Consider the following 26,555-nt stretch of genomic DNA (forward strand, 5'->3'; position numbering starts at 1 on the left):
CACATTTCTTCCTGAGAACACACTCTGAAGACACCCATGCCTTTTTCCTTGCTAACAATAATCCTGAAGTGGCATTGTTTGTAATGAAGGGACAAGAAACCTCAGCAGAATGTCTCACTTGTACATACATGTTTTTATTTAACAGAAAAGATGACTCCACAGGCTGAGTGTTCTGCACCTGAGACCCTAGCTCAGGAAGAAGAGCATCAGATGCAGAGAATGATGGCAAAGCGTTCGAAAATCATCAAGGAGCTGATTCAGACGGAAAAAGACTACCTCAATGATCTAGAGCTGTGCATTAGGGAAGTGGTTCAGCCCTTGAGAAATAAACAGGTAAATGCGACTTTGAGGGTCTCCCCCCCGCCACCATATCCTAAATAGGATGACCAGCACCGTGAAATCGAATCACCCAAGTGGTAGTATCTGCTGCAGGGCGGGTGGAGTGATGGGCCTTTTTCCTGGAGTCCCCGGTTTGGGGTGATCCCGGGTGTCATCAGACCCACATTTCTTGTGTCAGCAGAGGGACACCCAGATTCCTTCCATTTGGCCAGGGAAACTGTATTCTAAAATATGGGGGAAAGGAAGTTCATGGTTTCCATCATTTTGAAATTTCTTTGTGTTCCTTCTTGGATTCTCATGGAACTGATAACAAAATGTGAGCAAATAGGTTTCCAGTTCAGGAACAAAGCACTTGATCTGATTCAAAGATGATCCAGGATTTGGAAGAAAAAAATATTGTGTCCCTCCCTCCCCCCCATACATTGAGAGCTCAATTAAACTTACGATTATTCAGCAAAGTAAAATTCAACATAGAAACCAACCTGAATGTAAGGTAACACTTGAAGTGTTTATAAGTTAATCATTCTCCTTTTTAATTAAAGGCTTTTCAGGGTATTTCTTGTAAGGAATTAGAGTATAGGTACAAAGATATTTGATTCATATATAGGTGCATGTATATACACACACACAATTTGCATGAACATAAACTCACACATATATCTGGCTCTTTTCATCCATTCAACACATTTATTAAGTTCCTGATGTGTACTCGGCACTGTTCCCAGCACTGGGGTTACAGTTCAGTACAAAACAAAGTTCTGCCCTTATGGGGTTTGCTTTCTAGTGGGGGAGAGGAAGAGTCAGACAATCAAAATAAATGAATGAACCAATGAGTAAATAAATAAATAAATAAATACAAATTAAGATATAATAGATGGCGTTAAGTATAGCAGAGATAGTTTTCTCATCATTAGTTTATGTGGGGACAAGGGATGGGGCATGGGCACAGAGGGTGATGTTTCTATTTCAAACACCATCGTAAATGTAGACCTTTCCAATGGGGGAACGTTACAGCAAAGAATTGAAAGGGGAAAAGGTGCTCCAGGCTGAGGGAGAACAAGAGCAAAGCAGAGGATAACCTGAGGAGTGATGACCTGATCACTGAGGGGGATAAATCGTCCTCACACACAATCAAACTGATATACAAAAGCATAAACTACCAAGGAAAGATGATCAGAATTCCACTACTTAAAGATAATCACCATTCACATGGTTGGGAACATCCTTGCAGGCATCAGTTGGGACGTTTACACACACACATACACACACACACACACACACACACACACACAATCACACATATATTTTTACATAAATGTAACAAAAACTACACATGCTATTTTATAGCATACTTGTCTCATTCAGCAATCTGTTTGATGTTTCTGGCCATGACTACTGATACTTATAAATGTTTTTCTACTGTTACTGATGCTGAGACACACTTATGTTTTGGGTGTGGTCACCTTATCTCCTTAGAATAAATTCCTAGAAGTGGAATTGCTAGGTCAAAGGGTATACACATGTAGCATTTTGACAAAAAATTTTCCAGCTGACAACCAAAAAGTTCATACCATTCTCATTTTCGTTTTCATTAACAGTGCTTGAGAAGTCAGAATACCTTTTTATATATTCATTATCCATTTGTATTCTCTTAAATCCCTATTCATATTCATGTCTCTTGCCCCTTTAAAAAAATATATGGTTTGTCTTTTTCTTATTGTTTTACAAAATCTCTTTATATATTAGAGATGTTCTTTTTTCATCCTGCATGTTACAACTAATTTTCTCAGTTTGTCTTTTGCCTTCTAACCTGTTTAAGGTTAAAAAGTTAAAACCTTGTTTAAGGTTTATTCATTTGATTTTGCCATGTTTAAGTGATCGAATATATTTAACTTTATGGATTCTGGGCTTGGCATCTTAACATGTACCCCATGATTATAAAAATATTGCCAGCCAGTTGTCTCAACTTCAATTATTACATCTTTCACCCAGTACTTACAATATGCAAAAGCAGAGTTTATGTTTCTTTTTCTTTCTAAAATTTTTTAATGTTTTTTTAATTTATTTTTGAGACAGAGAGACAGAGCATGAGCAGGGGAGGGGCAGAGAGAGAGAGAGGGAGACACAGAATCCGAAGCAGGCTCCAGGCTCTGAGCTGTCAGCACAGAGCCCGACGTGGGGCTCGAACCCACAAATCGTGAGATCATGACCTGAGCCAAAGCGCCCCCAGAATTTATATTTCTTAACATAAGACTCCTCCAAGAAATACTAGAAAAAAATATCTGGCCTAGAAATTAGGAAAAAGCAGTGTCGATCAAGGTGACCTTAGATATAGAAGTTGGGTTTGGTTTGATTTAAGACAATGTATGAAGAAGGAATTTTTCCTTCATAGGAAGTTACCTTTAGTTTTACTCCCTCCTGGCTTTCAATAGGTACTTAGTATCTGTCAGGCCCTGTTCCAAAGGCCTCATTTGTATGCTCATTTAATCCTCTCACAGTTCTCACGTTGGAAGGTAACTGGTGGCTGTCTGAATCTGGAAATTTCTTATTTATTCTGTAAGAGTAGGAACAACAAAAATGGTCATGATAAAAAGTCATTCTCTAGTTACATTGCTAACTCTATAAAAATATTTTTGAAGTTTTTTTTTCTTTTAATATAAACTAGCTGTGTCTCCTATAACCGCTGCTCTGGCAGTTATATATTTTTTGAAGTTTACTTATTTATTTTGAGAGAGTGCATGCAAGTGGGGGAGGGGGAGGGAGAACATGAGAGAGACTGAGAATCCCAAGCAAGCTCAGGTGCTGTCAGCACAGTGACTGACTTGGGGCTCAAACCTGACCCGAAACCAAGAACTGGATGCTTAATCAACTGAGCCACCTAGGCACCCCTGTTCTAGCAGAAATTTATACTTATTAATAAAATGTTTATTTACATACCTCTTAAAATGTTGATTTGAAATGCACCTAGCATCAGACTCTACCACTATCTACCTTCTCTTACGGTGAGCTTTTATCATCACTCCTATTCTCTGAAAAATTTAGAACCTAGCCCGACATCAATGTCAGATGATTTCAATATTCAGGCAAATGACGCACACAAACCTTGGGGCCTCTCCCCCAATTTCTTGCTCACATTCTGGGATCTTTGCCTCAACCCCATGTCAGCCCTTCACTCCAGGCCCATCCCCTAGAGCTGCCCTTACCTTTACTTCACCCCTTCAGAACCGGAATTTCAGACTTAGCATTTTCTAACTCTCATGTCCTGTCTCCCAGCACACTCCCACTGGTTTCCTCTCCCTGACAAGTTTCTGATGCCATCGGACGTCCATGCTATTGACCTCACCACCTTTTCACCCTTCATCAATAGCCTACACCTGATTTCATTAACACAGGCCCTCCATTATAATCACTGCTTGCAGATGAACTCAATTCCCTCTCCTCCCTCTCTTTCCATTTACTTGCCTGGAAAAAAAACCCAAAACCAAAAACCAACTACCCTTGATGAAGTTCAATTTTCTGCCTACTTTACATCTTGACCCATGCAGCTGGAACCAATGTCTTCTACAGTTCATGACCATTTTCTTCCTGTGGGGTGCCCAGTAATGTCTCTGAAGGGACTCTCACATCTTTCTCCTCACATCTCAGACACTCCCTCTTCTGTCCCAACTCTTAGCTAATATCCTTTCTCACCATTTCATTGAGAAAATAGGCACAATAAGAAGATACACACTGTCCCAACACCACGCCTATCAACCTACCTGCATTTCTATCCTTATAGCCTGGCTAATGGTTCTGCTTCTAATTAAGGACAACCTTCTATCCCCTCAGGCTTCCTCAAGGATATCATTCCTGCCGGTGTCCTTTCTCTTTTCTGTATATTGACTTTATCTCCACATTGGATCATTCTCATCAGCATTACCTGCTGTCCTAAAAAAAAAAAAAAGAAAGAAAGAAAGAAAGAAAGAAAGAAAGAAAGAAAGAAAAACTCTCACTTGACTCTAAAAGAATTGGCTATATTCTCTGTCCTTCTCTTTTAAAGTTGGACATGAAGGGCACCTGGGTGACTCAGTCAGTTAAGCGTCCAACTCTTGGTTTTGGTTCAGGTCATGGTCTCATGGTCTTGTGAGTTCAAGCCCCATGTCGAGCTCCGCGCTGATAATGCTGCTGACGGTGCAGAACCTGCTTGGTATTCTCCATCTCCCTCTCTCTCTGCCCCTCCCCCAGGTGTGCTGTCTCTGTCTCTCTCAAAAGTAAAAAAACTTAAAAAAATTTTTTTAAGTTGGATGTGAAATATTTAATATGTGTAAAACGATGTGTGATTAAGACATTCAAAATAAACTCAATGTACCAAGAATCTGTCCCTGTGATGAGTTAATGATTAATATAAAAAAAGACAACATATAAGAAATGCCCACCTTTTAATTCATAACACATTTTTGTATCAAATGGAATAAGAAGTTTATTTAATGTGCAAATGTTCTCAACTTTAAACCATCTACCACACTGGTGAATTAAACTGGCCCCACCAATATAATATGCCATTGCTCAGCTGTAATCTTTTATATGCATTCCAATCTTTGTGTTTTGGCTTTTGTTGTTTTTCTTATTTTTTGCTTCTTGTGTAACCTTTACAAGCAGTTCTCAGAATTGGTGTTTCAACCATGTAAAATAAAACGTTTCCGTCGTGGTGACATGTAGTTTATTTAGCATGTTTAACTTACTCTTCAATACTTTGAATTACTGTTCTCGCACTTCGAACTCCTATTTTCCCCTTGTTATTCTATTCAGATTGTTTATAGCTTGCTCATTTTTCACATCTGGTACTTGTCTCTTTGTTTAGATATCTTTTCAGTGCTCTCTGTCTGGTCTCATTGTCGACATTGGTTTCAGTCTAGTGGTCACTTTGTCCTCTCTACTAATGTTGAAATACTAGTTATTCAGAGGTTTTTCAGAATTCTCATGTCAGACCCACCTTTCCCCTCACTTCTTAATGCTTTAACCTTGACTAAGTAAATAGATGCTCAAGGGGCGCCTGGGTGGCTCAGTCAGTTAAGCATCTGATTCTTGATTTCAGTTCATGTCATGATCTCATGGTTCGTGGATTCAAGCCCCACAATAGGCTCAGCGCTGACAGTGTAGAGCCTGCTTGGATTTCTCTCTTCTGCCCTTCCCCTGTTTGTGCCCTCTCTTTCTCTCTCTCTAAAAATAAAAAAACAAAAAACTTTAAATAGATGCTCAGGAATTCAGACGAAACATCTATGAATGCCAAGGTAGTTAATTTATGCCATGAGTTTATTTGCCACCTTTTCGATGTTCATTAGCTCCTTTGTGTCCTCGCTTCCTTTCTAACCGTTTAAATACCAAAGTCTTTGCATACGAACCGCTTGTCACCAGTTAGTGTCGAAATTTATAAATTAGTATAGACAGTGTTTATGTAACCAGGGGAACGATCTGCAAACCATGCTGAGAAACCTGAGGCAACGTAAATAAATATTATACATGTACAAGTTAGAGTGGAAGAGAACTTTGGGAAGTCATCCGGTCCGTGTCTTTCCTCTTGGTGAGAAGACTGTCTTTGCTCTATTGTACCTCCTCCATGATTTCTTTCTCTAAGTCTGATTCATGTCTTTTCAGTCCAGGAAGACACAAGTTAGCCTAGGAGAATGAAAATTGGAAGGAGGAAGTTGAAAACTGAGAAAAGCACTAGGTTATTTGAGTGAACTTGCACGAATGAGTCAGTGTACTAATGAATGTCTAGACCCAGCCCTTGAGTGACGATCATGGGTACAAATCTTAATTTTAATGTCAAGCCTTTTCTATACATAAAACTTCACCTAACTGAAATCAGGATCAAACTCAACAGTTACATCTTCCTTAATAGCAGCATTGTGAGAGGTTTTGCAAAGAGGGCAAAAATTATTGACAACATTCAGTGTTGAAACATTTAGTGGGAAAACAGGTTCTGATTACTTATTATCCAAACAGGGCAAGAGGCGAGACTATACATTTTTGGCAGTAAGTCAAAATAAATCAAAATCTGGGCAAACTAATCTAACAATGGAAAAGAGTTTTGTGGGTAAGGAAAGGACCAAAAAGTGATTGGACAGAGTAGTTGGAAGAATCTAAACACATGTTTTAATTTTTATTCGTTTTCAATTATTTCTTTAATTTAAAAAATTTACATAATAAAAAAATTCCAAAGATCTCAAAGACACAATAGTATCTTATAGTACTCAATTTCCTTCTCTAGAGGCAAACACCATTACTAGCTTCTTTTTACCCTTCCAAGGGTATAAACATATATATTTGGATGCACGTTTAGTAGGTTTTTATATATGTAGTGTTATATTTATTTATTTTGGATTTGCTCATATCACCTAACCTTTGAATTATGAAATTTTGTGTTCTCAGAAAGGACAAAAATAATCTATAATTTTGTGTTGACAAGGGTTCAACTGGAATTTTCTGTTAAAATTTGGATACCCCACATAGCAGTAAGTTTGTAAATAATTTTTTTAACTGTTTTTATTTTGAGAGAAAGAGAGAGTGTGTGAGCATGAGCAGGGGAGGGGCAGAGAGAGGAAGAGAATCCCAAGCAGGGTCCATGCTCAGAGCATCTAGCTGGACGCAGGGCTGTATCTCATGAACCGTGAGATACCTGAGTATCTCAGTAACCTGAGTCGAAATTGGGAGTCGGACGCTTAATCAACTGCGCCACCCAGGTGCCCCATTAAAGTTTATTTATTTATTTTGAGAGAGACAGAGAGAGTGCGAGTGGGGGAGGGGCAGAGAAAGAAAGAGAATCCCAAGCAGGCTCTGAGCTACCAGCGCAGAGTCTGACGCAGGACTCAAACTCACAAAACCATGAAATCATGACCTGAAATGGTGAGCCAAAATCAAGAGTTGGATGCTTAAGTGAATGAGCCACCGATGTGCCCTGTACATAATTTTTATTAGGCAGAATATATAGGTGAAAATAATCACCTATAGCTCTACCACTTAGAAATAAGTACTATAAATACAATATTTGTGTTTATTGACTAGGCATATACAGACATGCCCAAATAGTTTGTGAAATTGGAATCATACCACATATACCATTATGGAATCCCTTCTCCCTGGAAAATATATTTACATGTTATATTTTTAACCACAGATAACAAATATTAATTTAAATGGACAACATTATTCTTTTATTTATTGGGGGACCATAAATTTGAGGAGAACAATGTCAATGCTCTTTCTGGATGCAGAGCCCCCACTTGGAAAATGGTGCCCACCAGTATTATCCTGCAGGTCTAGGTGAGCAGTGGGGTGTCCAGTGTCATGATGGCAGGGACTATCTTACATCTAGCAATCGTCTTGTATGACATATGTGACATTTAGCACACTGTTTTGACATACTATCATACCTCTCTCTCAGGGTCTGAAGAGGATAAGGCAGGTCCTAAAATAGGGAAACATAAAAGACAGGGAATTAGAAAGGACAAATCCCCAACTTGCCTTTTTTTTTCCCCAAAGGGGCAGGGAAAGGAGAGGATCCCAAGGCCCACGGCATTCAGCTTCCTGCTCTGCTTCCCACCCCAGTGAGGTTGCTGTAGTTTAAACTATGATGTCAGCCCTGATTCAGAAACTTATGCAGGAAGGGGGCTTGCCAAGTTCCCAGAGCCCAATGTAGATCAAAGCATCTCAGAAAGGAGACTGGAGGAGGGGGCATAAATGCATTATAATCATGAAATACTGTTCAAATATTGTGTTATCATAAAAACCTATATACAACAAAAAGATGGCCATGGCCCAATTTGTGTTGTATGAATTTAAGCTATAGTCACTACATTTTAGTTTGGTAAATGATTTTTATATCCCTTTGGCGTTTGCTGTGTTTTTAATGACCCCCACCTCACCAGAGTGAGCCCATATATTGCTGTTCTATATAAAGGGGATTGTAGCTTCAGCACATGTTCTGGAAATCATTCAGGCTTCCTTCCATTTCCTCCTCTCTCTTCTTTGAGGTTTCTAGTTGGACATTCCTGGTGTCTGTCTTGACAGCTCAAAGCTGGCTTCTACCCCAGCAGTTTCTAGCCTCTGGCTGCCTCGCTATGTGAACAATGCTCCTGTTGAGTTACAAAGCACCCAGATGCTGTGCAGCAGTTCCGGAGGACTGCCTGCTTGGCTCTCAGTTGTAGTTTTGCCCCCGGATTCACTCTCAGAGATTATACTCAATTCTGTCTGAATCCCCTCCACATCCTCCCCACCCCAACCCAGCTCCAAACAGAGAAAACCAAACTTCCCACTTCCCCAAGAGAAGAATTCAAGCAATGTAATGAAATTTTGCTACTCTCCCTGAACAAAGGACAGAATTACAGTGGTGAACTACAGTTAGTTCACTGGAGCACAAGATAAAAGAACCAAGGCAGAAATATTTTATCTAGTAACTATTAAAATATACTCAGCTTTCCATAAATAGAGAGATGATAGAGATGATAGATAATTAGAGCTTCTTAAAGCTATTTCCTAAAACTTTAGCTGCATAACAAATAGAGGAAACCATAGGTGAGCAAATCTATTTTGTCATGAATTTTTAAGTGTCCTAGAAGGACTCTTGCCAAATCGTCTTCTCTGGCTGTCGCCTTCACTAAATGACTTGTACTGTTGCCAGAAGTCATGGTCATTCATTGTTGCTTAATAGGCAACCATGCAATCTTTTTCCCTCTTACTTTTTCTCTATCACCCAGCTACTTTTTTTTTTTTACCTAACTTTTTAGAGCAATTTTAGGTTCATAGCAGAGTTGAGAGAGAAGATACAGATAATCCCTAGCCCTACATATGCATAACTTCCCCCATTATCAACATCCTCCATGAGAGTGTCCCATTTGTTACAGCTGATGAACCTACACTGATACATCATTATCACCCACAGTCCATAGTTTATGGTTCATTGTTGGTATTGTCTATGGGTTTTGACAGATATATGATGACGTATATCCATCATTATGGTATCATGAAGAGTATTTTTACTGCTCTAAAAATCCTCTGTGCTTTACCTGTTCATCCATCCTCAGTCCCAGTCAATGGCAGTCACTGATCTTTTTACTATCTCCATGGTTTTGCCTTTTCCAGAATGTCATAAAGTTGAAATCATACAGTATGTCCAGGTATACCTCATTTTATTATGCTTTCCTTTATTGTACTTTACAGATCATGTTGTTTTTTTTTATAAGTTGAAGGTTTGTGGCAACCCTGGGCCAGGCAAGTCTATGGATGTTATTTTTCTATCAGCATTTGCTCACTTCATGTCTCTATATCACATTTTGGTAATTCTTGCAATATTTCAAATTTTTTCATTATTATTGTTTTTGTTATGGTTATCTGTGATCAGTGATTATGACTCAGTGCAAGCTCAGATTATGTTTAGCATTCTATTAGCAATAAGGTATTTTTAAGCTAAGGTATGTTCATTGTTTTGTAGACATAATTGTATTGCATACTTAATACACTGTAGTATAGTGTAACCATAACTTTTATATGCACTGGGGAATCAGAAAATCCATTTGACTCATTGTATTGTGATATTCACTTTGTTGTGGTAGTCTGGAAAGAACCAAACCTGCAACATCTCTGAGATATTCTTGTATATTTTTCAGGCTTCTTTCACTTAGTAACGTTCATTTTAGTTAGCTTCATGTCTTTTCATGGCTAAATAGCTCATTTTGTTTTAGGGATGAATATTATTCCATTGTCTGGATGTACCACAGTTTACTTACACTTAGTAATATTCATTTTAGTTTCCTTCACATCTTTTCATGGCTTAATAGCTCATCTCTTTTCAAGGCTGAATATTATTCCATTGCCTGGATTTATGCATTCACCTACTGAAGGACATCTTGGTTGCTTCCAAGCTTAGGCAATTATGAGTAAAGCTTCTATAAACATCCATGTACTGAATTTTGTGTGGACATAAGTTCATTTGGGCAAAAGCGAAAGGGTACAACTGTTGGATTGTACGGTAAGAATATATTTAGTTTCATAAAAAGCTATCAAGCCGTCTTCTGAAATGGCTGTATTATTTTGCATTCCCCCAGCAGTAAGAGTTCCTGTTGCTTCACATCCTCTGCAGCCTTTGGTGTTGTGAGTGTTCAGATATTGGCCATTCAAATAGATGTGTAGTGGTACCTCATGGTTGTTTTGGTTTGCATTTTTCTCATGACTTATGATGTGGAATCTTTTCATATACCTATTTGCCATGTGTATATCTTCTTTGTTGAGATGTCCATTAAGGTCTTTGGCTTATTTTTAAATCGTGTTGTTTGTTTTCTTATTGTCGAATTTTGAGAGTTCTTTGCATATTTTGAATAATAGTCCCTTATCAGATATGTCTTTTGCAAATAATTTCCCTCACTCTGTGCTTTGTCTTCTCATTCTCTTGATACTGTCTTTCACAGAGAAGTTTTTAATCTTAATAAAGTCCAACGTATCAATTATTTCTTTCATGGATCATGCCTTTGGTGTTGTACTTAAAAAGTCATCACTGTACCCAAAGTCATCTAGGTTTTCTCCTATTTTATCCTCTAGGCATTTTTAATTTTGCATTTTACATTTAGGTCTGTGATCTGTTTTGAAATTTTGTGAAGGATATAAGGTCTGTGGGTAGATTCACTTTTTTACATGTAGATGTCCGGGTTTTCCACCATCATTTTTTGAGAACACTACCTTTGCTCCGTTGTATTGCTTTTGCTCCTTTGTCAAGAATCAGTTGACTATGGGTCTATTTCTGAGCTCCCTATTCTGTTCCATTGAACTATTTGCCTATTATTTTGCCATACGCTTAATTACTGCAGCTTAATAGTAAGTTTTGAAGTCAGGTTGTGTCAGTCTTCCAACTTCGTTCTTCTCTTTCAAAACTGAGTAGGCTATTCTGGGTCTTTTTCCTCTCCGTATAAACTTTAGAATCAGTTTGTCAATATCGACAAAATAACTTGCTGGGACTTTGATTAGGATTGCACTGAATCTATAGATCAGGTTGGTAAGAAGTGACATCTTGACAATAGTGAGTCTTCCTATCCATAAAGTTGAAATATCTCTCCATTTATTAAGTTCTTTAATTTTGTTCATCAGAATTTTATAGTTCCCTCCTCTAAGTCCTGTACATATTTTGATAGATTTATATCTAAGTATGCCAATTTTTGGAGTGGTAATGCAAAGGGTATTGTGTCTTCAATTTCAAATTCCACTTGTTCATTGCTAGTATACAGAAAAGCAATTGACTTTTGTACAATTTTGCAAACTTTTTATAAACATTTATTAGTTCCAGGAGGGTTTTTCCTGGATTCTTTTGGATTTTCTACATAGACATCATGTCACCTGTGTGCAAGGACAGTTTTATATCTTCCTGCTCAAACCGTAGAACTTTTATTTTCTTTCTTGTCTTATTGTATTAGCTAGAACTTCCAGTACAATGTTGAAAAGGTGTGGTAAGAGGACACATCCTTGCCTTGTACCTGACATTCCTAAGAAAGTCCAAAGTTTCTCACCATTATATTAGCTGCTGGGTTTTTGTAGATATTCTTTATCAAGTTGAGGAAATTTTCTATTCCTAGTTTATTGGGAGTTATTATCATAAATGGGTATTGGATTTTGTCAAATGCTTTTTCTGTATCTGCTGATATGATCATGTCAGTCTTCTTTTTTAATTTTTTGATGTGATTGATTACATTAATTGATGTTTGAATGTTGAACCAGCCTTGCATACCTGGAATAAATCCCACTCAGTCATTCTGTATAATTCTTCATATACATTGTTGGATTTGATTTGTTAATATCTTGTGGAGCATTTTGCATCTGTATTCATGAGAGATATTAGTCCATAATTACAGGTCCATTTTCCTATAATGTAATTGTCTGATTTTGGTATGAGGTTAATTCTGGTCTCATATAATCACCCAGCTACTTTTCATATCTCTATTAACTTTCAAAAATTTCAGATTGCATTCTGGGCCTCAAAAATATTTCATCTTGGCACACTGACCATAAATTTCTTAAAGCCAACTACTTTCTAAAACCCTGTCTTCTCCATAAAATTACCCTGAACTAAGTGGAATCAAGATGTTAATTTCTTATAGACATGTCTTATTTGTACAAATAGTCACCCTACTCCATTCAAGGTGTATTCTACCATAGCATATCAAAATCCAATGCATATGTACTTTTTTTGTAAGATATTATAGTAGGGGAAGCTGGGTAAGAGGTATACAGCGTCCATCCATATTATTTTTTAAATGCATATGAATCAACAATTATATTTAAAAATTAAAAGTTTAATTAAAAATATGATTCCCTTATTTTCTTTCTCTCTTCATTTATCTCTTTAACTGCATTATCCTTTTGTTTATTTTATTTTTTTTAATGTTTATATATTTATTTTGAGAGAGAGCAAGCAGGGGAGGGGCAGAGAGAGAGGGAGACAGAAAATTCCAAGCAGGTCGGCACTGACAGTGCAGAGTCCAATGATGGGCTCATTCCCATGAAATGTGAGATCAAGAGTTGAATGCTTAACCGAGACACCCAGGCACCCCTACATTACCCTTTTAAATAAACATGTAAAATTATATATATCAAAACAAAATCTTTTCCTCTGACTCTTTACCTAGATTTCTCTGCCAAACTTTTCAATTAATTCTCTTTTTCTTGTTTCAGAAAAATAGAGACTACATTTTTATGGTAAGGGCACACATTAGGTTGTTTAAAGGAAACTGTATAGCATACAATAAATTCCTGTGTATCTTGGCTCTTTCCCATGCTATATTTGGAACACTAGAAGTCCTTCTAGATTATTAAACAAACATGGGGAAAAGCCAACTAAAGGCCTCTCTCACTTCCACATCTACCCAATCTAGTCCCTTCTCCCATAGAGTTTAGCAATTCCTGAAGTCAACCTCCTCAGTCACGGGACTTCACAGACTTCAGAGTGCAAAGATCAAAGCTAGGCTGATAGCATGAAAACAAAAGCTGCTCATATAGAAAGATGAGCACAAACAGGAATTCTGGTCATTATATTGAATAAAAATCTGAGAAAATCAAGGCAATTCATGCTAACTGTACTTAAAATGCTGGAACCAATTACTCAAAGAAATACTTTTGAATTCTTGATTCTTCCTCTTACTGGCTTTCTGAGCTAATGTGCTTACTTTAAATAATATTCTTCCTGGAAGACTGATTTAAATATCAATGCATATATTCTTCAATCAATTAAAAGTACTGATTTTCATGGTTACTAAGATCACATCACAATGAAGAATTCCATGGTCTACATGGCCACACCTTTATTTTTTAACTTAATTTTCACCCCCTTTGCAAAATTCCAACATTTATTACAAATCTGGGCCATTGGTCCTCCATTATAAGGTCAGATACTTGAAGTCATATTAGAAAAGTCAGAAAAAAAATATAATGACCTCCCCACCCCCACTTTTTAGAACATTAATAAGGGCAGTTCTTGAGGCATGGGGCTGGCTTAGTCAATAGAGCATGCAACTCTAGATGTTGCGTTGGTGAGTTTAAGCTCCATGTTAATGTTTACTTAAAAAAATAGTTTTAGGGGAGCCTGGGTGGTTTGGTCAGTTAAGTGTCCAACTCTTGATTTTGACTCAGGTCGTGATCTCACAGTTCGTGGGATCGGGCCCTTGGTGGGTTCTGTGCTGACAGCATGGAGCCTGCTTGGATTAGGATTCTCTCTCTCTCTCTCTCTCTCTCTCTCTCTCTCTCTCCTTTTCTGCCCCTCCCTCACTTGTGCCCTCGGTCTCTCTCAATAAGTAAATAAACATTAGGAAATAGTTTAAAAAATAAGGGTGGTTCTTATGTGCTAGAGACTATAGTTATGTAATGTTACATTTAAAAATAAAAATCACACAAGTAAATGGTGCTGCCAACCACAAAGTGACTGCATTACTATAGAATATGTTACCGGCCTCTTTTTCAAGTACTGACAGAGTCATTGCTGTTCACTTTCCCATTTTCCCCAGGAGGGACTTTTCTGTTTTGTCATCTTAGAAGGCACATAGTTTGCCGTCAGATTGGCTTCAGATTTAGTTGGGTATGGAACTGATATATCAATAGGCTAGAATGTGAAAATTCTTTGTATGGGTAGGAAATCTCTTATCTTTGCTTTTTCAAAAAAAGCCTCAGCTCAAAAAATGAGGGATTTTTTTTTAAATCCTTGTATTACAGCTTTATGATGGAAGCTCTCCACAGTGTTGTTACATTTATAAGCACCTCATAAGCTCCATTTTAGGGAAACATCGGTTTTCTCTAATTTTTATTATCTATATTCCAGACCAAAACCTGCTGGGCCCAGTGAAGGGATAAATGAATGCATTTGCCAGTTCAGAGCAGGGCTTGGAATGCCCAGAATTGAAAAGAGAGAGAGAGAGAAAGAAAGAGAGAGAGAGATGTGATGCATAGATCTGTTTCAGTATCTAGGAAAGTCATCTCTTCAGCCTGGGTAACATGATCTTGTGCTCATCATCTCACTTCTCAGAACTGAGCTGCATAAACTACTATTTTCATTTGCTTTTATTTGCCATTTTATTTGCGAAAATCGGTGACAAAATTTCAGTGGCTGTAATTATTATAATGTTGCTATGAACCTCTCGAATGACAAGCCAGAGATGTTGGGGCAGCTTTGCTCAGGCAGAGATCAATATAGCCGTGTAAATAAGTGCAGGACCATAAATCTTGGACTCCAAAGACCAAATAGTGCCGGGTCAGAAAGAAAACACATATTGGGGCAATACATATTTATTAAGAAACACTTATTTAAAGCACTTTGAATACAGACAAGGTTAGTGATTACATGAGTTAATTAATTAATTTTAGGCCATTTGGAATATTTAAAGACATGTGAAACTCATACTTGCTCTCAAAGACTAAGGATCCCTAGTTAGAGGTGACAAGACTCATAACTATGAAAAGATAATGCATAATGCAAAACAATAATTGCTAAGTGTAGACAATAAGTGCTATTGGAGTTCACAGAAGGGACAGATCACTTCCAGACAGATTAACTAGGCAATATTTCATGGAGAATGTGATATTTTAGTGGAATATGCAAATTAAAAGATTAAATGTTTGTCAAGTGTCTATTGCGTACAATGCCCTCTGCTGAATTCTGCATAGGAATAATGGAAATTTATATCATAGTCCAGCCCTAGAAGAGTTTATAACCTGGTCAAGAAAATGACTTATAAACACATAAAAAGCCAAATAACAATCAAAGATATATTTCAAGGCAATGCTGGAAGTGATCACGACAGAAGGCGGTTTGTGATTAGTTATGCTAATTAGTTATGCAGCAAACAATTACTTTAGACATTAGCAGAAGACACTCACTTTCCTGACCTCTTAATAGCATTTGACAGAATAATTTCCTTTTTCTGTCAACTACGACTCCACATGCACCTGGTTTCCCCCTACTACTCTAACTTCTCTAAACACCAAAGTAGATCAAGGCTCAGGCTGTGGGTTTTTTCTCTTTTGTCTACATTCACTCTGTTGAGTATCTGATCTGGTTTCATGCCTTTAAATCCTATCTACATGCTAATGGTTGACAAATGTTTATCTCTACCCTAGACATCATCCTTGAAATCTTGCTTTGCTTATATACAACTCTCCAGTCAAATCTCTATGTGATCGTCTATGAGGCATCTCCAATTAACATTAGTCCAAATCTGAGCTCCTAATTTTCCCTTTAGGATTTACTCCCTTACAGTCTTTCTCACCTTAAAAAATGGCAGCTCTGTTTTTCTAGATGCTTGGGCAAAAAACCCTAGTGTCATCCTGGACTTTTCTTTCTCTTAAAACCCATATTGGATCTACCAGCAAATTCTATTAGCTCTACCTTCAAAATTTACCCAGAATTAGACCACTTCTCACCTCCTCCATTACTTTCACTCTGATTCAAGAACGCTTCAATAGCCACCTAGATTATTACACCTGCCTCATGACCCATCTCTCTTTTTCCATCCTTGTCTCAACCAAGCAGTCAGTGTGATTCTTCTAAAAATATCAGTCAGATCATGTCCCTTTTCCTCTCAAAACCTTTCAATGGCTTCTCATCTCGTTCTTATTAAACCTCACATTCTTATGATGACCTCTGATGTTGTGCATAAGATGATTCCTCATTCTCTCTTACCTCACCTATTTCTACATTCTGGCCTTCTCTGTGTTCAGTGAACAAGCCAGGAACACTACTGCTTCAAGCTCTTGTTGTTTTCTTTGCCTCAAATGTCCTTCCCCTAGAAAACTCGATGGCTTGCTCTTTTACTGTCATCAATTCTTCACTCAGCAACTCACTCCTTGACCTCCACCTCACTCTGTCTTATACTGGGTTCCCTTAGGAGCAGATCCAGGGGCGCCTGGGTGGCTCAGTCGGTTGGGCGGCCGATTTCGGCTCAGGTCATGATCTCGCTGTCCGTGAGTTCGAGCCCTGCGTCAGGCTCTGTGCTGACCGCACAGAGCCTGGAGCCTGTTTCGGATTCTGTGTCTCCCTCTCTCTCTGACCCTCCCCCGTTCATGCTCTGTTTCTCTCTGTCTCAAAAATAAATAAACGTTAAAAAAAAAAAAAAAAAAAAAGAAGCAGATCCAGATAAAAAGCATTTTAGAGCAAGTCATTTATTTGAGAGATGATCCCCTGGAACAGCAGTCAAGGAATAGGGAAATGAGACAGAGAAGGAAAAGAAGACAATCTAGGGTACATTCAGGAGCAGATTGCCTCTGCAACCCACTGAGGCTCATATCCCACTGGGGACTCCGGGGCACTATACACAACACACCTCAGAGTTGTGCCATGTGAAGGGTATTGATCCACCAATTCCCGTTAAACAATGTTTGAGGGATGCTCCTGAGAGTGTTCATTCCAGACACTCTGGACTTCCTTGTGTGTAGACAGGGCAGGAATCTGTGGTAGGAGAAAGCCTTCAGATACAGAATCAAAGACACTAGCAGTAGGAAGCCCTTCAATGTGTAAAGGAACACTAGGACAAAGGGGATTGGGTGAGGCATTACAGGGCTATAGCTTCCCCCAACTTCTCCATTTCCTTTTCTCTGCTTTACTTTATGACTATAACATTTAACTCTATTTACATGTATATATTTTACTTATTTATATCATTTACCTGTCTCCTTTATGAGGCATGAATTTTTGTCTCATTTGCTCATTGCCATATTCCCCAACACCTAATACAGTGACTGGGACATGAACAGAAATAATCGCTTATTGATTGTTCATGAATGACTTCAGACTGGGTGAATGGTCTAGGAAGTCCTGGAGAAGGGATAGAATCTTTGTCAAATAAACACTGGTTAGGCAAAGGCATGGTCAGGAGAGTAGTACAAGAGACCATGAGTAGAGAGCTGCGGGCACAGAAGTTGTAAGTGAGCTAGCATGTGACAAGTGTGAGGATAAGCCATCCCTTTTGATTGGAGCAGACAGTTCTTATAAAATAAAAATAATTGGAGTAAGACAAGGTAGGTCTTGGCCAGACAAAACTGTCAGTCTGGGGAATTTGGGGTCTTCTCTATAGGCAACTGCGGGAGAACTGAATGTTTTAAAGGAGGGGAGTTCATCACTGTGTTGTGAACCCCATTAAACTTATGTTTATAAAAAGACTGAAAGTACTAGGCAAGCTGATTTGGGGAACCAGGAACAAAGAAGAGTTTAGAAGCCTTTTCAGAGACACAAAAGGGGACCCAATAAAGTTTTATGGAGTCACATAAAAGGCTCATGGATGCTGGAGATTGTGTGGTTAAACTATTGATATCAGGTCCAGGTGACACAGGAGCGAACTTGTCATGACCCTGGGGTTTGGAGTCTGGAACTTGGTGGTGCAGTTACTACATTCAGTGCCCAAATATCTGCCCTTGTATTCTGACAATATAACTCACATGTTTATTCTATACTTTCTTAAAGAATTTCCAAAGAGTCACAAAATTTACTGGATCTTCAGCTTAGAAGGGCTATTCCTAGCAGTACTATTTGTCCTCAAGCATTCATATAAAATTTTAAGTAGGAAAGAAGAGCAAACCTGAAGACTACCTCCAACCCCAGATGACTTCTTTTCTGCCTGTCCCTGTGTCAAGGCAGATAAGAGAAACAAAGCCAGGGACCCTTGGTCAACTATCCACTTTTATCCAAGGATATCAATATCAGCAGTTTACTTTTCTATTAGTAGTCAAAACAAAGCTTGGAATGGACTTCTCAATCCTCTTCTTTTCTCAGAGGACTCGGGAATTTCTTAAATTTGACCACAGTCTCTGGTCTGGCCTTCACTCACCTCTGTTGGCTCTGCTTTCCCTCGTGCACAAGCTGAGTGAGATGTCTGTCCCAGAATCCCGACCTGACTTTCAGCAAAGGGACTGACATCTCTGCACTGATACAGGTCTGTCCACCTTATGTCTTCTGGCCTGGGATGTTTCCTGGCAGCTATCGGGTAAGTTGGGCATTTAGCTGCAAGATTAGTTAAGACTTGCTGTCTAGCCATGATATTGATTCAATTTGTAGTTCAACTCAATTAAGCCAGTTTAGAATCTAGTTTCACAGCAGGAAATTTCACACATACAAATCAGTAGTTTTGAGAAACCTGATGAAATAATGGCTAGCTTACCCTGAAAAGCTTTGTAATCTAGAAGCCAACTGTCTGAGTAAATGCCCTAGTAATTAGATAATTATCCTAACCCTGTGGTTGCCAGGGCCTTCTGCCAACATCCTCTTTTCCACTTGCTGCAATTTCTGTCTCACAAACCTTTCCTTCTCACTTGCCTCACTAAAAAATAAAACAAGACCTGGTTCTTTCCTCTCAGAATGTCCCTACTGCATTTCCACTTATTCTAGTTTTTTATACATTTCCAGCTTCCCTCCATGCTCCTCTTACTTTTTACAATTAGTCTTCATATTATTGCACTTAAAGGAGCAAAGGTTAATAATGGGGCAAACTAATTTAGGGAACACACCTAACCCTCCCCATAATGTTGTACATGGAAATGCCTTGCAGAAGGCATAGATGGGACCAAGGTCCTGTTAGACTGAGCCAGATGATGTTCAAGGTAGATTTCACCAGTATGAATTCTAATTAAGGGCCCGCTTTGGGGCCCTGTGTTGAACACAGATTTGCTGCCAAGCCACACTAAATAGAAAACTGAAGTCTTTTCCAGAAACCATTTCCAGAGAAGCATTTGATTGATGACAATCACTGCAACCCTCAAAGTCAATTCTATTTATTGTCTTCCTTCTTCTATAATTGGTGTGTGTGTGTGTGTGTGTATGTGTGTGTGTGTAACTTTAAAGTTGTGTGATTTTGATCTCAAATTAGAAGCCTAAAACATATATTTTTAAATTGAGGTCAGGACAATAATATCTAGTTGGGGGCTTTTAATCCATTGGTTATTAGAAGAAAAACAATGTTTGTAATTGCTACTGTAATTTGCCAGAACTTGTTAAAAGCCTTAAGAAATATTAATAACTTCATAGGTCTCCTGATTGGCTCAGTTGGTTGAGCACCTGACTATTTTGGCTTAGGTCATGGCCCCAGGGTCGTGGGATTGAGCTCCATGTTGGGTTCTGCACTAAGTGTGGAGCCTGCTTACGATTCTCTCTCCCTCTCTCTCCCTCTGCCTCCACCCCTGCTCACACACTCTCTCTCTTTCTCTAAAAAAAAGAAAAAAAGAAAAGAAAGAAAAGAAAAAAATACCAACAACTTTAGTTCAGTAGTTATGAAATTTATCACATGGAAATAATCATGCATGTAAACCAGGTTTTCGGCAGGAGAGCTGGTTGTAAGAGTGAAAATGACATTCTATTTAGATTTCAGAGATTTAGTGACTGGTTATGTAAACTAAAGTATTTCTACATAATGTTGACATTAAAAATGGTGCAACTCAGGAAAATTAATGATATGAAAAAAACGTTCCATTTTAAAACATTATTTGAAATACATAAATCTTTTGTACAGTTGCATACACTCAGAGAGAGAGAAAAAAAATTTGGCAGGATAGACCTCAGAATATCAGTGGTTATTGCTGTGTGGTAGAAGCACAGGTGATTGTATTTCCTTTCTTTTACTTTTCTGCCCATCTTTAATTTTCTACAATGAACACAAACTACTTTTACGATAATTGTTTTTTTTTAAAGAGTTTGTTCCTAGCCTTCTTTTCAATGTTCACTTTTAAAGGTGTCTGTGATTGAGGTCTGTGTGATATCTAAGCATGGTTAGTTCTTCTTCCCCGTGGGTTAAGGCCGAGTGTCCCAGGGCTCATTAAACAGAAAACTAAACAGGCGTTTCCCAAGTGTAAACTAAGGAAACTTGGCCTCTGTCAGCAAATTGTCCAGGTTTACTAATAGACAAACTGAGCACAACGGTTTGTCTTTGTAGCTAAAGTTAAGTAGAAACTTATAAAATATCCAGTTAAGGTGATATTTTTAACAACCAAATTAGGTAATTTTGCTTTTGCTTTTTCAAGCCATTCTGGATCTTTATCTACTGTACTTGTAATTCAGAGCCCAGTAGAGTGATTGCAAGGAACATTTATTGATGGCTCCCACAGAGTAAATAGATCATTTCAATTGTAGGGATTAAATTCAATTTAAATTATCAAACTTTTATTGAGTAACTAGGTATGGGCCCAGTAGTATATTAGATCCAGTGGGGTATTCAAACAGCTCACAAAGACAAATGTCCTGAAGGAGCTCACAGTTTTGACATAGAGACAGATAAATTAATAAATACCCCTGATATTCACTATATAGTGGGTTTCAGCAGAAGCATTGAGTAATACAAAGCCAAAGTCATGGAGGCAAGGAGAGGGAGAGGTTAATTCTAATCAAGGGAACAGGAAAGTTTCTTAAAAGGAAGTGAGATTTTTGGTTAGAAATAAAGTGTATTAGTCCCCATTTAGTTATAAGTAACAAATAAAATTCAAACTAGCTTAAATAAAAAGGCAATTTATTAGCTTCTGTAATAAGGATATCTTGCCTTAGGCAAGGTAGATCCAGACTTAGCTTCCCTCTCTGTATCAAATTTATGGCAATCAAACTCTCCACAAAGATGACTGCCAAAGATAGAAACTTATATACTTAGCGCTTACAATCCAGGCCCTTCTATTCATTAAAAATCTGGGAGGATCCTCATTGGTTCTACTTGGGAACCTGCACATCCTGGGCCAATCACTGTGGCCAGTTAGGTCACATGTCCACCTTGTAGGGAGTGGGGAGGGAGTCAGGGTACCATGACTGACAATTCCACCCGATCAGAGTTGGGGAGCTGTGGCTTCCCCCCCAGAAAGCAACAGAAAGGAGAGAGAGATGGGCAAAACTACTGGACAAACACTATCATTGCCATCTTCATTTCAGACAAGTAGAATGTTGTAAGGTAATATGAGGGCAAAGCATCTGTGAGCGAAACGAAGAGCTCAGACAAGGATATGAGTGCAGGGCAATGCAAGAAATGCTTTAAACATAGTGCATTTAAAGTGCTTGTGCAGTCCAAAGTAACTCTACACCAATGATTATAGTCACCCAATTGATGAAATGTTATAGGTGTGTTTTCCTTTACTTAGATATTTATACCTGGGAGTTTTGCATACATGGAACTGTAAGGTTAACGTTATTTAAGTGTAATGAGAACTTGCCACATGAAGTATATCCTGTGATGAATATGTTTGTAAAGCAAAGAGTTAAATTGGCACCAGAAACACTAACCTTTAATTTTTCTGTTTTGTACATTTGAGTTATTATGTATTGACTTTGCTTAGGATAATGTATACTTAAGACTAAAGCTTTTTTTCCAAAAATAAATTTTTAATCCATTTAAAATATAACTTAAGCTTTTAGAGCATTGCCCATTTCTAGTAAATGATTAATAAATGTATATAAATGCTTCTTTGAATTTATATCAATAATTATAAAGTCATCTACCAGTTTTAAAAGCCTATTTGGATCAGACATTTGTTTGTTCCTTGGCAAAGCAATGACTGAATGTGAATTTAATTTATGATTCACAGAATCCCCATGGGCCCATGGTGATACAGACGATTGAAACCAGGCCAATTGATGTTTTAATCCTTTCTGTCCTTCAAAAAGAAATAAAATTAAATTCTATATTTTTGTTACTTAGTATTTGCTACATTGGGCTAAGATTACAGATAGAATATAGAATTAAATCCTTACAAAAATGAATTTGAAATCTAAATTAGACAGATAGACAGAATTCTGACCTTGAGAAATAAATTGCAGAAGTAACAACTTTGTGAAAACCTCAGGAACACATCAAAAAATCCAGAGATGGCAAGATATTCTGTCAGCATTTGCTGGTATTGGACTAAAGAAAAGGATTAAAAGGTGAATTTCCAGTTCCAAATCCGCCCTGAACTTCATAATTTTGAACATGGTACCTCTTTTCAGTCCACATGAGCTTTTCTATCTTCAAACTAATTCATATCTTACAGAAAAGTTGCAATGATCTATGAAATAATAAATACAAAACCTTTAAACTTTTCAGAAGAAAGTTTTCACATTATTATTTCACAAAATGAAATAATAATAGGGTACACCCTATCAATTACATCTGATCTTTTATCATATAAAGCAAGTAAACTGGGAATGAAATTTTATGTTAGAAAGATTCATTTCAAAATATGATTTTAAGAAGTGTTCAATGGTTCATCTAAAGCAAACCAATCTAGGGACACCTGGGTGGCTCAGTCAGTTGAGCCTCTGACTTCGGCTCAGATCATGTTCTCACAGGTTGTGAGTTTGAGCCCTCCTGAGGCTTGCTGCTGTCAGGGCAGAACCCACTTTGGATCCTCTGTCCCTCTCTCTCTGCCCCTCTCCTCCTCATGCTCTCTCATTCTCTCGCACGTGCGCTCTCTCAAAAAATAAATACACATTAAAAAAAAAAACTTTTTAAAAATAAAGTGAATCAATCTACAAAAATTTAATTCATACACAAGTTTTAGAAAACATATTTTGCACTATGCAAAGTTACCCCATTGTTATTTAATTAATACCCGATGCATAAAGCAATTCCTTAGAATAAAAATGTGTTAAATCAGTGGTACCCAGAAATATGTGACATTTTTAGCCATTTAAAATTCTCATTTACAAAAAATGTCATGTAACTGCTACTTACCTTTTAGATATTTTGCATAATATTAAATATACTTTGTAAAATAGAAATTGAAAGTCTTAAGTATCCAAAGATTTCAGGCAGAACAGCCGTATGTGCCCTATCTTATTAAAAAGAGTACTTAAAGGAACATTTTGTGAGATACTTAGATACCTTAAGAGCTAATAATGATTGCAATATAATCATGGAAATACAGATTATTTTTAAATACATAAAAAACTTAAATTTAAAATTTTTAAAATAAAATCAAATAATAATTAAAATATTGAAATAAACCCACTACATAGAATCACATGGAATTTGATAACACATAAGGCTGGGAGTTTTCTTGAAGACAAGACTGATGATAGGAAGGTGAGGAATTTCCCATGATGGTTCGGAGGAATGCGGCCAGCTAGATGATATTGCATAAGAAATAACTGACGTAGTCAACAAATTTTAAACAAGGTGGAATGTGAAGCAATGCTTCCATGTTTAATAACAGAGTATCTGTATCAAAATAATATCTCTGTCTGGTATGGGGAATAACAGATGAGTCAAAGTCGAAAACGGATGAGATAAAAAGATGAGCATGAGCAGATTGTCTCCCTCCTCCTCTCCCTCCGCCATAGACCTAGCACATCTAGAGAAACCAATGCTGAGAGCGTGAGAAAACAGCTGCAGTGTTGACTTTTCATCTACAGAATTCCTCCACATCGGCCTCTAACCCTATACCCTTTGTCTCAATTTCCCTAAGTTTCTTGGCCTCCTTTTTTGATCCTTAGGTGAACTCCTTGTGTCTCTCATCCCTAATTTGCTGACCTGGTTGTGAACCAGCAGCTCTGGTTTTTACCTTTGAAGCTCTTCCATGACTTACTTGGTGATTGATGACTTGATTGCCCACCTATGACCTCACTTACTCCTACTCCTACTCCTATTCCCAGTGGTAGCCCAGTGAAGCCTGTATCAATCTGCTCATGAGCCAATTAGATGCTATCTGATTATGAAAGGAGATCAGACTTAAACTCAAGAGAAAGATTTAGAGTAAGATCCAGCAATATCAGGGCACATATCTCACCAAATTCTACTTAGATAGCTTAGGATGATTGGTCATCCCTCTACTAATCACCCAATGCCTCTGACAGAGTTTGGTTTCATTATAATTCTTGAGACATAGAAGACCCTCAGGAAATACTTAATGAAGGAGAGATGAATGAATAAATAAAATATTATAAGCACTGGCTCTAAGATCTAGGAATGATTATACTGGTTTTTGAGGGGGTGCATGAAGTTACAAAATATGATGAAACTTTAATTAGTAGAACATGTTTGGTGAAATTTCCATTCACATTTCTTTTAAGAAAAAAAGCAGGAAGCAATTCAGTACATCTACTTGTCATCGCTTTTAGAACATCTGTGGTTTTAGAACAGCTTTGAAAATAGTTACTTGCCTAGAGTGAGGTCTGACTTCTGCTGTATAAGCATTAAAGTGTTCTAAATTCATACACACTGGTACAATACCCTCAGAGATGGCAGTTAATAAAAATACTGATTAGGTGGCTTACGTCTTCTTCATAATCTGGTTCTTATAGGAATATGCACATGTACATCCAACTCATTAAAACTTGGTCAAAATAAAGAAAAAGGTAACAGATGCACCATCCTTTTTTTTTTTTTTTTTTTTTTTGCATGAAAAACTGCACATTTACTCTAGAAATCCCAAATAAGAATGTTTACAGCAACGGTTGATGGAAGCAGCATGGGCTAACACAGAAAATGCTTACTGTTTAGCAGGAGAAAATGTCCTAAATACATTGCATCTCTCTCCATCAGCTGGTGCTCAGTGTTTGTGTTTCTTCAGATTGATCGGCTGGACGTGGATAGCTTGTTTAGCAACATTGAATCCGTGCATCAGATATCAGCCAAGCTGCTGTCATTGTTGGAAGAGGCCACAACAGACGTGGAACCGGCCATGCAAGTAATCGGTATGTTTATTCTCTTCTCCAGTTCTACAATACAACAGGAAATAATATTTTAATAACCTCCCTTTGCTTTGGTTTTATGTTTCTGACTCACTAAGCTTCCCGGGAGATGTATAAATGCTAAGCCCATCTTCAGGCTCATTGTAATTACACAAACTCTGTATTTATCTTCAAATGGGTTTATATCCATTTGCTGAGGTCCCACAGTAGCACTAAGCACACCATTTGCTTTTTAATTTTCAATCTTTCAACCTCTTTGCCTTCCAGATGTTCTCTCATTTTGTTTTATGGCTAACACTTACTTGATCCTTAAAGAATTAAATATTTAAATACTTTAATAGCTTTAATGATTTTAGTCACAGTGTTTTTCAGATCTTAGGCCTATGAATCCATGGACTTTGGGATTGTAAAATTTTTTGCGTAAAGGGATTTTATAATATATAAAACACACGAGTTCTACTTTCCCATGCTTTTCTCTTTTTTCTCTATATTATTTACTTGCCAAATAGATTTTTACTTTCAGTCATAGATTATTTTCTTACTCTGGTAAGATTTGTCATTGAAAAAGCATTGAGCCAAATTTTTATTCCCCTCATTTCTTGGGAGTTTCAAAGGGAATACTGTGTTGTGAACTTTTTGAAGGCAGGTCACACTTCTGAGAGATCATACACATAGTGCCATGGAGGCTAAGACTTCTTTAAATTTTTTTTTTTATTTTTCTATTTTACACATAACATGCAATGTATGTTCACTACAGAATTATTGAAACATATCAGGAGTACAAGAATAATACACCCCTCCAATGCCACTATCTTCCCTGTAAGTAACCACTGTTACCAGTTTGATGTAGATCCTTTCTTTGAGATATATACAGAGACGCAAACACACACTCGCACCTTGTATCTTTATTCATAATGTCTTTGTTAATGGAAATCAGAGTTATAAAAAATGAAATTGATCTTGTTTAGTATTTACGGAAGACTCAAAGTTTAATAAGCAAGGCTGAGACTATGCAAAGGTGAATTAACCTATTTGTAGTGTTTTACAGACCAAAAGGTCAGCTCACTCAAAAAGATTCTCCTAC

General features: G+C 37.6%; 1 protein-coding gene across 2 annotated transcripts in view; it reads left to right on the forward strand.

The window, feature by feature from the left end:
* ARHGEF38 (Rho guanine nucleotide exchange factor 38) overlaps window positions 1–26,555 on the forward strand; it is a 129,373-nt gene that overhangs the window by 37,476 nt on the left and 65,342 nt on the right. For both annotated transcript variants that reach the window (XM_049630955.1, XM_049630956.1), the window contains exons 2-3: window positions 146–333; window positions 25,351–25,474. In XM_049630955.1, the coding sequence (XP_049486912.1) occupies window positions 146–333; window positions 25,351–25,474 (312 nt within the window). The remainder of the gene's footprint in view (window positions 1–145; window positions 334–25,350; window positions 25,475–26,555) is intronic.

Source organism: Panthera uncia, chromosome B1, assembly GCF_023721935.1.
Source record: "Panthera uncia isolate 11264 chromosome B1, Puncia_PCG_1.0, whole genome shotgun sequence".
Taxonomy (NCBI): domain Eukaryota; kingdom Metazoa; phylum Chordata; class Mammalia; order Carnivora; family Felidae; genus Panthera; species Panthera uncia.